The following is a 13,259-nucleotide window of genomic DNA, read 5'->3' as shown; positions in this document are numbered from 1 at the left end:
AATAATAAATAATAATAATACATTTTATTTGTATAGCGCTTTTCAAAATACTCAAAGACACTTTACAGAAGAATGAAGGTAAATAAAGCAAGTAAACAGAATAGAAGACACACCAAAATACAACATTCATTGGTTAATACACAGTTAAAACATGAGTAAAAAGATAGCACCCCAGCACCCCCGCGACCCTTGTGAGGATTGTTGCTAGAAATGTTATCACATGTATAAATAATCCCTCCAGCGTTGCTACGCTTATGCTCTCAGTAGATTATCAGTGTAGCAGTTGTGGCCAAGTTCCTCAAACGGAAAAGGAAAATGAGTGGCGCACGATAACGCAAAAATTCCAGGCTGTGGTTGTCCACCTGTGGCTTTAATCCAATTTTATTCATTTGTTCTGTACAAGCCGGGCATGCTGATTTGATAAAGGAGATTACCAAAAGTGTCCATACAGTTTGGGAAATTATAGGATATCATTTGAGAGGACATCGTTTGGACACACCAAACAAGGATGATGGAATTTGTGCACCGTTCTTGATTGATTAAGTCTTGAAATAATGGAGTTGACGCAACTAAACCATGGTTTGGATTTTTTTTACTTTACAAAATATAGTAGAATTTCTGCTACTACAGTACACTTCTGCTGTTGCTGTACTTAAATGTTCCATTCAACAATCTAATCGAAACAACAATCCATTGAAACACTGTGCCTCCGTCTGCCATCTTGCCATGATGTGCATGACTTGAGAATTTGAATGCAATTAATGAATGTATTTCCATAAACTAGTTATATATTAGTTATATACAACCTTATAATAAAATAGATGACAAGACTTGGCAAGACCTTGTTAATACAATGTTGGCTTTCAATATGTGCTTTAAACCAGGGGTCTCAAACACGCAGCCCGCGGGCCAAATGTGGGAGACTAGTTTGAGGCCCCCGCCTTGATATGAAAGTTTAAAGTTTGATATGGATGCTGTATGGTATCATGTACCCAGAAAAAATGATTAAGTTTGATTAATGTTCATGTTAAAGGTTAAATAACTGTTAATAGTTATCCTCCCTATCCGTGTGGAAGTGGTAAGTTTTTGGCTATTTAAGTTTAAAGGAAATAACTTGAAGGCTGGCGGCACGGTGGTCGAGTGGTTAGCGCGCAGACCTCACAGCTAGGAGGACCAGGGTTCGATTCCACCCTCGGCCATCTCTGTGTGGAGTTTGCATGTTCTCCCCGTGCATGCGTGGGTTTTCTCCGGGTACTGCGGTTTCCTCCCACATTCCAAAAACATGCTAGGTTAATTGGTGACACCAAATTGTCCATGGGTGAGTGTGAATGGTTGTTTGTCTATATGTGCCCTGTGATTGGCTGGCGACCAGTCCAGGGTGTACCCCGCCTCTCGCCCAAAGACAGTTGGGATAGGCTCCAGCACCCCCGCGACCCTCGTGAGGAAAAAGCGGTAGAAAATGAATGAATGAATGAACTTGAAGGCTACCGATTAGGTCGCTAGCTCTCTAGTTTGCGAGTTAGCATGTGTCTCAAGACCCTGGTGCTTTATCTTTCACTACTAGTTCACCACTGCTGTGACCTGGGTCTTTAACACTAACCATCACGGGAGGCCAGGTCATGGGAGTCAGTTGGCTGAGTCACTCAGGCTGCTCCAGACTATCCTCTTAAGCGCTCCACAACTGTGCAGTGAGGCAGTGAAAGGGATGTGATCCTGTCCTCGTGACAAGAGGATGTGGGAGTGTTGATTATGTAATCCCCCCCTCCACCCCCCACCCCGGTTTGCGATCGCGTCAGATCTAATTTAATGTTTGGGTGATGAGCATCATGAGGAGCCCCTAACGTTTTGCATTTCCTCACAAGCTATGAGTCAGAGATGAGAGCACTGAGGTAAAATGTCAAACGGCTACCTTAATGGAGCATTTTTGTGGCCACACAGCCCCTTATCTAAGTTCAAACAATGTGCAGGAAATGAAAATGTCTGCTTCAGACAAACATACAGTAGGTGGTTAACGGGTCAAAGTTCTGTCCAAAAAGAATACAGCTGTGTGCTCGAGTATCTTCTACAGCTATAACAATTAATATATGTGTCAATGATTAATTAATAACCATACATAATAACTACACTGTATTTGTCTTTTTCAATTAAAAACTTTATCCTAATTTCAGCCTCTCAAATGTGAGTTTTTTACATTTCACAGGGCTCGACAATAACGATGTACCGATGGCCCGGGGCAAGTTAAAACAAAATTCAGGCAAGTAAATCCAATCAGTGATATTCCCGTCGGGCATTGGAATGCCATACTGAGTTTTTTCTTAAAAGCGGTTCTTGTTGGGTGTTGGTAAAACACGGACTGCGTAATTCTGGTGGTAATTTGCAAACCAATCCTTGCAAATCTTGAAATGGACCAATCAGAATTGTTTATTTAGACCGTAGTCCGTAGTCCGTAGTCCGCGGCCCGCGTTTTACCCACACCCGATCAACCAATCAGCGATGGTTTGACTAGGAAAACATCTATCATGGCGTCCCTGCCAACATGGTCTAATTCTTGAACAACTTGTGAAGGAAAACAGCAAAAAGTGATGAACCAGTGCCTCCTAAACAAGTATTTTATTAGCGGCAGCAAATCAAATGATGGCACAGGTGAGTGAATCACATTGCTGTGACAATTTGAAGTGGTCACAATGAAACACCACCGATTAGATCACTTTACTAGTACACAAATGTGTCTATTCAATAATGTTTCATTGTGGTGCACAACTTCTAAAAGGCAAAGTGCCTAGAAGTCTCTTGACAATCCAGATTTCCATGCAACGTCATGATCTATGTAGGAAAACAACCACAAGAAATGATAATCATTTCATCTTTATTTGAGATTCTCATGTGATGCCACAAAAATTAGATGATATCATTATAGCAGTCTTTTCATTTTACATGGGGCAAGTTCGGGCAAGTAGTTCTCACCTTAAGGATTCCCCATGGGCAAGTCATTTTGGTTTTAATGTAGAGCCCTGTTTCATGAGTTATCCATAAAGCTGCACGGCGGACCGAGTGGTTAGCATGTAGGCGGCACAGTCAGGAGATGGGGAGGACCTGGGTTCGAATCTCCGCTTGGTATCTCTGTGTGGAGTTTGCATGTTTTCTCTGATTTCCTCCCACATTCCAAAGACATACATGTTAGGTTCATTGGTGAGAATGGTTTGTCTATACAGTATGTGCCCCGTGACCAGTCCAGGGTGTACCCCACCTCTCGCCCAAAGTCACCTGGGATAGGCTCCAGCATACCCGCGATCCCCAGTTAGGATAAGCGACATTAAAAAAATGAATGGATGAAACGCATAGACAGTTGAGTTTGAGGTTTCAGGTATGTTCTTAAACTTTAGTAAGGAAATAAATGAAAACAATGAATCGCTCACTACTCCCAAACCTTCTTCCTGTTTGCATTCTTGCACCCACTGCTGACCAATAACAGACAAGACTGTTGTCACATGACTTAACACTGTTTGGAATTCTTACCAGGTCAACAGGGACACACTCTCAAAGCAAGCTTAGCAGACCATATAATCTTCATTAAAATAATGTTAATTTGCAATCATCAAGTGCATGTCTCATTTATTGTGACAATGGAGGAAACCATATCAGCAATTCATGCAGGCTATATTGAGGTCACTGTGGTCCAGCTCCACATCCGCTTGGGTGATACACAAGAACAATTCACATAATTATCACAAATACATTCAAATTAACCGCCGCAATGCTTAGATACATAGACATAATAATTAATCATAATGAGAACATCAGAAATGCTGTCCTACTCTACATGGCCGCACTCCAAAAATTGCACAGAAGACTAATGAATGTAAAACATTACTTGCAGGGAGATTAAAAGCCATTTGAAAATGTCTTAAGCTGGGCATCTCAAGTATTTTATGATAATAAAAAGTCAATAAACTTAATGTCTGAAATAGAATGTGACATACAATATTTTACACCAGGCTCAATAACTTAGGATTTCATCAGTCAAGGAATACTACATCGATGGGAACCGAGATTTATTGCAATTCTCCCAGGATCTTTCAAAATTTTGATTCCTTATTTTGATGAACAACCAGTCCGCTGACCGGGAAAAAATGGCCGCACAACGCCAACAAAGAAGAAGCTGGCAAATACCAACAAAGTAGCAACTTTTGTGTTAATTAATTTCAACCATGGCAGGGCTCTACATTAAAAACAAAAATGACTTTCCCATGGGGAATCCTTAAGGTGAGAACTACTTGCCCGAACTTGCTTCATGTAAAATGAAAAGACTGCCATAATGATATCATCTCATTTTTGTGGCATCACATGAGAATCTCAAATAAAGATGAAATGATTATCATTTCTTGTGGTTGTTTTCCTACATAGATCATGACGTTGCATGGAAATCTGGATTGTCAAGAGACTTCTAGGCACTTTGCCTTTTAGAAGTTGTGCACCACAATGAAACATTATTGAATAGACACATTTGTGTACTAGTAAAGTGTTTTTAATCCAGATCAAAAATGCTCAATGGTCAAACAATAATTTGTGAAGCAAAGGTGAGAAAAATACACAGAGAAATGGAAGCGCTAGATTTTGTAGCTTGTGCAAAATCAGCACTTGGTATTGGATCTAATGGGTGGTGTTTCATTGTGACCACTTCAAATTGTCACAGCAATGTGATTCACTCACCTGTGCCATCATTTGATTTGCTGCCGCTAATAAAATACTTGTTTAGGAGGCACTGGTTCATCACTTTTTGCTGTTTTCCTTCATAAGTTGTTGAAGAATTAGACCATGTTGGCAGGGATGCCATGATAGATGTTTTCCTAGTCAAACGATCGCTGATTGGTTGATCGCGAACAAGAACGGGTGTGGGTAAAACACGGACTGTGGATTATGGGCCGCGGTCTAAATAAACGATTCTGATTGGTCCATTTCAAGATTTGCAAGGATTGTTTTGCAAATTACCACCGGAATTACGCAGTCCGCAGTTACCAACACCCAACAAGAACCGCTTAAAAAAAAAACTCTTGGCAGTATGGCATTTCAAAGTGCATTTGCCCGACGGGAATATCACTGATTGGATTTACTTGCCCGAATTTTGTTTTAACTTGCCCCGGGCCATCGGTACATCGTTATTGTCGAGCCCTGCATGGACAGTGTTCGACAGCGCTGAAATTCTGTAGGAAGAATGAACGGTCGGCGCAATGCAACATTGCAAAATGACATCGACCTTAAGCCAACGCTGAAGCAGCAACCAAACTAGACTGGCCAATTCAAATATTCAGCTAACGTAATGCTATGTAACTTTTCATAGACAAATGACCAGACCTTAATGTCAGCTTTACGACAGGCTCACATGGACTACGGTGCAGCTCCGGTCCTGATCAAGTCCACATTATGTCACTCCCATTGACTCTGGTAGACCCTCGGCAAGCTCCGCTTCTGGTTGCGGAAACCCTCAGCAAGCTAGACCCCAAACAGATTCGTTCCGTTGTGCTGTGCGGCCTTGGTAGCCGGCTCTGCACCACATGCCGCAAATGTCACCCTACAACAGGGATTTCGGTCTTGTTTCCGAATGTTTCCGGAGGCTGCACTGGCGCTGTTCAGCACTCAATGTGAGCCTGGGTTAGTAAACTGACAAAGCCAAAGTAGCAGCCCTGCACATAGCTAGTTATCGGCTTTTGCCCACAATAACCTTTTCGAGGTACTCGAGCATAGAAATGGAAATCTACTGCGTCGTTAGTCATGTGTGATATGAGATGCATCGCTAATATATTTGCCATCCATTTTAATACAATTCTACAATACAATTCCACCAGTTAATAGCCTGACTTCAGGCAGAGCGAGCAGGGATTACAAAGCTTTAGCGTCTTAAGTATGAAAAGACAGGAAAAAAAAAACATGCTTCAAAGCACTTCCTTTACTCTTTTGAAACATCATCACATTCACCCACTATAAAACTCAACCATTCACTTGTAATATCACCTGGGTTCAAGATTGGCTCCAGGCCAGAGAGTAATTCCACTAAAACGATTCATCTCATCAAAATTCAGTGAGACGTGGACATGGAAAGCAGCCTTCACATTTTGATTCAGCGACGCCTGAGGCCTTTTGCCTTTGCGCCGGAAAACACTATTTTATGTTGCTTTTAGCTTAGGGAGACTATCAGGAGAGCCTGGCATCCTGGTATTCTCAGGCTAAAATAATGGTTTGTTATTTTGCGCAGAAAGCATTGTGAAAGGTGACCACAAAAGCCACAATTTTGTTCTGGTCTACCAAATTCTTTGCAACTTCCCTGTTTGGACATCTGATTATTTGGGAGTAAAATGACCATTTTAAGATTTTTTTCTGTGCTGGGAATTAAATCCACAGTGAGAAACTGAGAGAGGAAGTGGTCAAACATCTAGTTTGGTTCCTGGTTTTGAATACTGGAGTGTCAAAATGAACAAAACAACACATTCAAGTTCGTTTTATTGGAGACTCTAAATCAGAGTCCAAAGTCCAAAATTTTAAATAAAATGACCTAGTTATTAAGCTGTGTTATTAGATACTTTATTACACGAATTTGCTTTGTCGCCTATTACACAAAGCTAAGATGTGAAAGTAAAGCTTGCTAATTTTTTCAAACCAATACCGATAACTTCCTGCTTCTCAAGACCGACCCCTTAAGAAAGTGTGCAGGTATGGATTTTCATCTTGTTACGTTTGGAGCTTGCCATTTGCACCATTGTTGACACTTGGGAGTAGCTCTTAGCTTTGAGCATCCCTTTGCCACCACGAGATCCAGAGGAGGAATGAACAGCAAAAAAGACGGTATAAAGGTTGCTGTATAAAGACCGTATCAACCATGTTTACCGTTTGTTGTCATGAGAACGTGAGATGTTAGCGTTAGCGGCGCTAATTCGGCTGCAAAGAGACTACTGTGAGTGCAGCATGATTGCACTTAAGATTTAATTATATTTAACTTTTGTTTTACACTGTATCAGTTTTACTTCAGCACTGTTTTTATATAAGATACTTTACATTTTGCATGCATATTGGGCTTGGACTTTTGTCGAAAGTCAGTTTGTGGAAAAAAAATATATCGGGATATATATCATATATCGATATTCAACCTAAATATAGCAGCGTTTTGGTCCATATCGCCCAGCCCTAGCTGTGACAATAAGAACAAGCCCCGGGCCCTTGACATCAAGGTTTGAAGTGTAATGTTTTTTTTCCCTTATTGGGGAATGTTTGCAGTGCATTTGGTGACATGTTTTCCTCAGAAACAGTGAGAACTCCCACACGATCGATACCATGTTGGTTTACAAGCACAGAGGAAGTTGTGACAGGGCTTCTGCAGTTTTGCAGCACAAAAAGCACAGAAAAGGAGCACATCATTTGCTCAGCCTAACCCACTTACGGCCGATCACCGGTGATCTCGTACGAGAGTATCAGCCCAATGAACACACATACAGGATTGGTGTTTACATCTTTTAATACATAAAATGGCCACCTGCATCCTTCGATTTTCCTGTACGGCCCTAAGTGGAAAAATCCTTGCTCTAAATTGTCCATAGGTATGAATGTGAGTGTATATGGTTGTTTGTCGATATGTGCCCTGCAGAAATGTATGTTTCGAGAAAACAAAATGTATGTTTCTTGTGTTGGGGTCGGCACCGACCCGTTTTACATTTTAATGCACGAAAAGAATCACATAACATTTGTTTATTGCATCAAGGCTTATTTACTTTGTCAGGAAACTCTATTTCAACAAAATAAAACTAAAAAAATAATTTTTACTGCATTTTAAAATAGTCTGGTTGAAATTATGACCACTGTATTGTTGGGGTCGGTTTCGACCCGGTTATAATAATATGACTGTAAAGCAATATTTTGAGCCAAAACTGAAATCATAAGTGTACAATTAGCCAACACAATGACAACCAGCTCCTCTTCTCATCATGTAAGCTTCAGGGGATTCTCATTTTGACCGCTTTTCCAGTATACCAGCAGAAAAACAACAAAAACGTGTGAGGTGAATTCACTCATTTGACTGATTTCACATTTACAATTTGGATCATGGAAAGAATGGCAAGAAGTACAGTGAACCAAGATCTGGACCTGTTCTGCTTTTTCATTTCATTCATTCATTTTCTACCGCTTTTTCCTCACGAGGGTCGCGGGGGTGCTGGAGCCTATCCCAGCTGTCTTCGGGCGAGAGGCGGGGTACACCCTGGACTGGTAGCCAACCAATCACAGGGCACATATAGACAAACAACCATTCACACTCACATTCATACCTATGGACAATTTGGAGTCGCCAATTAACCTAGCATGTTTTTGGAATGTGGGAGGAAACCGGAGTACCTGGAGAAAACCCACGCATGCACGGGGAGAACATGCAAACTCCACACAGAGATGGCCGAGGATGGAATTGAACCCTGGTCTCCTAGCTGTGAGGTCTGCGCGCTAACCACTCGACCGCCGCGCCGCCCTTTTTGATTTCAGTTTATACTAAAGCTCTGTAACTGAAAACAATAACTTTTTCTACCTTTTCTTGATATTAATATTTATGGGTGCCCTGTGATTGGCTGGTGACCAGTCCAGGGTGTACCCCGCCTCTCGCCCGAAGACAGCTGGGATAGGCTCCAGCACCCCCGTGACCCTCGTGAGGAAAAAGCCGCAGAAAATGAATGAATATTTATGGGTCAAAATTGACCCGAACACCATAGATGTTTCTTTAGTGATTAATACTAAAATGAGAAAATAAATAAAACTAATTGATTTAAGAGATATGTTCTATAGCTCTCAGTAATAGCCAGGTAACAAAAGAATTCAATTTATTAATATGATTCTTTTGAGGTTCATTTTACCATTTTTGGAAATTGAAATGGAGGGGTATAGTGACAAAAAAAGACCTACATGCCCACACCAAAAGTATTAAAACCAACATTTTCATGGATGAGGAAGCCTAAGAAGGTAACCAAGACATGAGAACCAAATTTGATGGTAACTTATTGTTTTTAGTGTATTTTATAGCTGATTTAATACATGGGTCAAAACCGACCCGTTAACATAAGACATGATACCAGAAAGCTAACACAAGAGGAAGGTTAAAAGAAAATCTGTCTTTTCGGTATATTCAAAGTCATATTTTTCAGTGTTAAAAGCACTTAAGACACATTTTGAATACAGTTTATTGGCTTACAAAAAAGGCCAAAGCTATGCCTCTACTGCAAATTGTTCGTGAACAGCTTTACGTTTAGGCTACAGGGTTAAAACTGTTAAAAACCAAGCAAACATGACATACTAACATGTGCATGGCGACTGAACCAAAAGGTAGTGTTTGTTCAAAGCGAGTAGAGACCCTGTGGGCTTTAGATTTTATTTATTTTTTATTTTTTATCTTTTATAGCAGGTCTGCCTTCAAAGAGCAGCTCACACAAGAGAGATGAGAAAACTGGATAAAATTAAAAAAATAAATGGTTAAATAAAATAATGGTTAAATCACATCATATGATGCCTAATCCCAGTCTCGTGATGGGGCTGCTGAGTGCCTGACAGCAGGAGGTCTGCTGAAGGAGACGCAGCATCCTGACAGATTTAAGAAGCAATCTCTTCTGCCAAAAAAAATCTTGCTCAGGAGCGAAGGCACCTGTCTAGACCCGAGCACAGTAACTCACTGTTGGCGTTGTGCGGCATCAAAATGACACCGAGGAGCGTTGGAGGCGTGTCCCGAGCTAACTGGGGAATCATTTTGTTTCAATCCGATCACTGTGATAGCATGACAAGAGCTGCATGACTTCAATCTGGGCTTTAACCCTGCCCCCCCCCCCCCCCCCCCCCACCACAAGATTATACATGATAATTAATACTGGCACACACACAATCCTCTCATTGCTTTAAAGTGGTGTGATTCCCTTTAATTCTAAAAAGTCCAGTTTTGCGGCAAAACATACAAAAATAGGATTGGTGTTTGTTTGCTTGTGCTTGCAAAGTTCTACAATATAGTGACAGTTCTTCAAATAGTCTTTAAAAAATGATACTTGGTGGCAACTGTGCAAGATTCACCTCTCAAATGGTCTCGGTCCTGTTGGTCCTGGCCTGCGTGTAACCCAAAATGACAAGTGTGAACCCACCCTCAGCTGCATCTCTATGAAAGGAATTTAAGCAGGGGTCTCAAATGTGGCCCGCAGGACACTAGTTTAAGGCCCCTGCCTTGATATGAAAGTTTAATGTTAGTGCGGCCCGCGCAAGTTTGATATGGATGCTGTATGGTATCATGTACCCAGAAAAAATTATTACGTTTGATTAATGTTCATGTTAAAGGTTAAATAACTGTTAATAGTTATCCTCCCTATCCGTGTGGAAGTGGTAAGTTTTTGGCTTTTTAAGTTTAAAGGAAATAACTTGGAGGCTACCGTTTAGGTCGCTAGCTCTCTAGTTTGCGAGTTAGCATGTGTCTCAAGACCCTGCAGTTGCGCAATATGTTGTAAATAAAAAGAGTATAAATGTGACTATAGTCGTGTTTTGTCATGTCTACAGGGCTCTAATAATGCTTTGTTCATTTTAATCTGAAAAAAATAATTTGTCTACCCACCAACTATATGTGGTTTCTTAAGTTTTTATTATTTGCCCTTTTATTATTATTATTATATTTATTTATTACTGATTGATTGTTCTTTTTTTAATTCTTGATCTTATTTTGTGTAGAAAAATAAAAATGAAGATATTTGAGAACAGTGGAATGTTTTATCAGAGCTTTTCTTGTAGAAAATCGGAACCAAAGCAAAGTTTATTCATTTTTCTGTTTTTTTTTTTTTAATCTCATTTTGTGTATAGAAAAATAAAAATTAAGATATTTGAGAACAGTAGAATGTTTTATCAGATATTTTGGTGTGGAAAACCGGAACCAAAGTACTGAAAAAGTGTAGGGTATAGCAGAAGCAAAAGCATTGAAGATAGTTTTTTTAATTGATTTTTTTCCCAGTTTTTAATAAATGTGTTTTTTTTGGGAAAACCTGATGCGGCCCAGCCTCGCCCAGACCCTAGCTCCAGTGGCCTCCAGGTAAATTGAGTTTGAGACCCCTGAATCCAAGTATTTGGATGATATCACAATAAAGATGTTATTACTTATTTTGTGGGCAAAACACACAAAAAACCACTGAGACAAAATAAGCCTGTAATCAGGCAATAAGACCTTCTTAATTGAGTATGCATGAACACATTCTGAGGTTTAAGTCCATGACTTTGCCTAATTGATAAACTGGGGGTGATATTTTACAACTGAATATTCCTCAGGAGTGTATCGAATACTGTCATCAGCTCTTGTTAGACATGTGAACGTCCCATTCCAGGAAATTAGGAAACTGAAAATATGAAATGAGTTGGGTTTTATGCAGCACCTACCTGCAGATCTGCTCCTTGAAGCCTACAGTCCATGTACTTTTCCCACGCATAGCACAAGTCGCTCTGCAGTGGACTGGCCATGTCGTCCACGCCAACGCCAATCAAGGTGTTCAGGAAGCCAGGAAAAAACTAATAAATCTTCCCAAAGTTCCCTGACTGGCGTCGTCCAAATCCCCAAATGTTTTCCTGCGTCGTTCATTGCAGATCCATGCTTCACTTCGCTGCTCGTCACTTTTTCATTCAGCATCTGCAGTGGAACATCATGACACTTTTAGTTGTTCGGACTTCGCTGACAAAAACATTGATAAGACACTGGCGTATTTGTTCCTGTCTTGGGTCCGCAATATGTGACGCACAGCCGCATGGACAAAATAACACGGATAAGCGATTAAACTAGCTACATTGCTAGCTAGCTAAGCTGTGACAGGAGATGAAGAAACAGTAGTTAACAGGCTCATCATTTCCGATCAGGATGTTTCAAAATAAAGGACCCCGGGTGATTCGTGTTTGGTGTATACGCTTTTCTCCCACATGTCATGCAAAGCTTATGTTAAGCTATTGAAAAAATAAATAACGCAATAAAACCTCTGGAATAATTGTATTCAATTAAAATTAGCCCTTGAAGACGAACTAATTAGTGCTTATTGGCGTTTATGTTGAAATCCGGTTTAGACAATGTCTGGTTTGTTCTCACTAACTTGATCACACGACAGTAAATAAATCCAATATTTCCAACTATAATATTCATAAAATAAGTCACGTATTCAGTAGAGTAGCAGTATATGATGGACTTCAGCTTTGAATGCATCACTTCGGAAAATATTCTTTGATATTAACTCATGTCAACAGCATTTGTCGAGTTTAGCCGTATCCTGGTTGGAAGGCATTGTACTGTTTAATATGGCAGCTGTCAGAACAGTTTGTGTAGCATTGAAAAGCGGGTACATAATTATTCGCGTTCACTGAACTACCACGGTGTTTAGACATCCGTTTTCTGTGTTTTGTGTCAAATTCCAAAAGGGAGAAATATTTTCATACATACCTGATTTCCCCCCATAAATTAGAGCCAGCTAATGCTAGTCGAGCCATACATACTACAAAGAATTAGGCCCTGTATTAAGACTGCAAGGATCAATACCCTCGATTCAGTACGATGCGTTTAAATCTACGATTGATATAATTTATCTTAATGGCGATATTTTTAAACAGTATTGTTGTATTTTGTTGACCACTACAATTGACAGAGATACCAAGATCTGCTTTCAACATAAATAGTGAGATCGAGAGTCACTTTAAGGTTATATTAAGGACTGTGCCAGCCAGGGGGGAATTTGGATTAAATATAATAATTTGTTTACAGTAAAATAATAATTTCAACACTGTAAAATGTGCCCGCACCTCAAAGTGTATGTCCTAAAATTGTAATGTACACAATTGACAACATTCCTTCAGGCAAAAATGAGGGCAATTTTATCCACTCTTTTCATCAGTGACGTATATGTTGACTTCAGTTTTTTCTTATTGGATGACGCACGAGTAATTCCCCAATCAATCAAACTTGTAGCAGTGTTGCGTTCGGGTACTTGGCTAAATTGATACATCACCAATAGGCGCGTCTAAATTACATCCACTGCAATGTCTGTATTAAATAAAACGTACCTTAAGAAGCATAGCAATGTAGTGTTTTATTAAGTGTAAAATGACATTGATTAATTCATACATTAAAAACAAATTTAGAAGTTTTTCATGAAATCTGAGCTGATAAAAATAACAGAATATAAATGTAATATAATTTTGTTTTGTGAATATTAAGAGTTTCGTCCTAAAATTGCCAAATCCTG

The 13,259-nt window shown here is 39.9% G+C and overlaps 1 protein-coding gene across 8 annotated transcripts in view; it reads right to left on the bottom strand.

The window, feature by feature from the left end:
- Nucleotides 1-12,520, bottom strand: part of lyst (lysosomal trafficking regulator) — a 63,980-nt gene extending 51,460 nt beyond the window's left edge. For 7 of the 8 annotated variants that reach the window (XM_058058298.1, XM_058058302.1, XM_058058301.1 and 4 more), the window contains exon 1: nucleotides 11,419-11,840. In XM_058058298.1, coding sequence (XP_057914281.1) covers nucleotides 11,419-11,499 — 81 coding nt within the window. In that variant the 5' untranslated portion in view covers nucleotides 11,500-11,840. Of the gene's footprint in view, nucleotides 1-11,418; nucleotides 11,841-12,460 lie in introns of those variants that run through there. The other variant, XM_058058299.1, reaches the window with a different exon arrangement.
- Nucleotides 12,521-13,259: the final 739 nt, after the last annotated feature.

Source organism: Doryrhamphus excisus, chromosome 20, assembly GCF_030265055.1.
Source record: "Doryrhamphus excisus isolate RoL2022-K1 chromosome 20, RoL_Dexc_1.0, whole genome shotgun sequence".
Classification (NCBI taxonomy): Eukaryota; Metazoa; Chordata; class Actinopteri; order Syngnathiformes; family Syngnathidae; genus Doryrhamphus; species Doryrhamphus excisus.
This window is presented reverse-complemented; position numbering and strand designations above follow the sequence as displayed.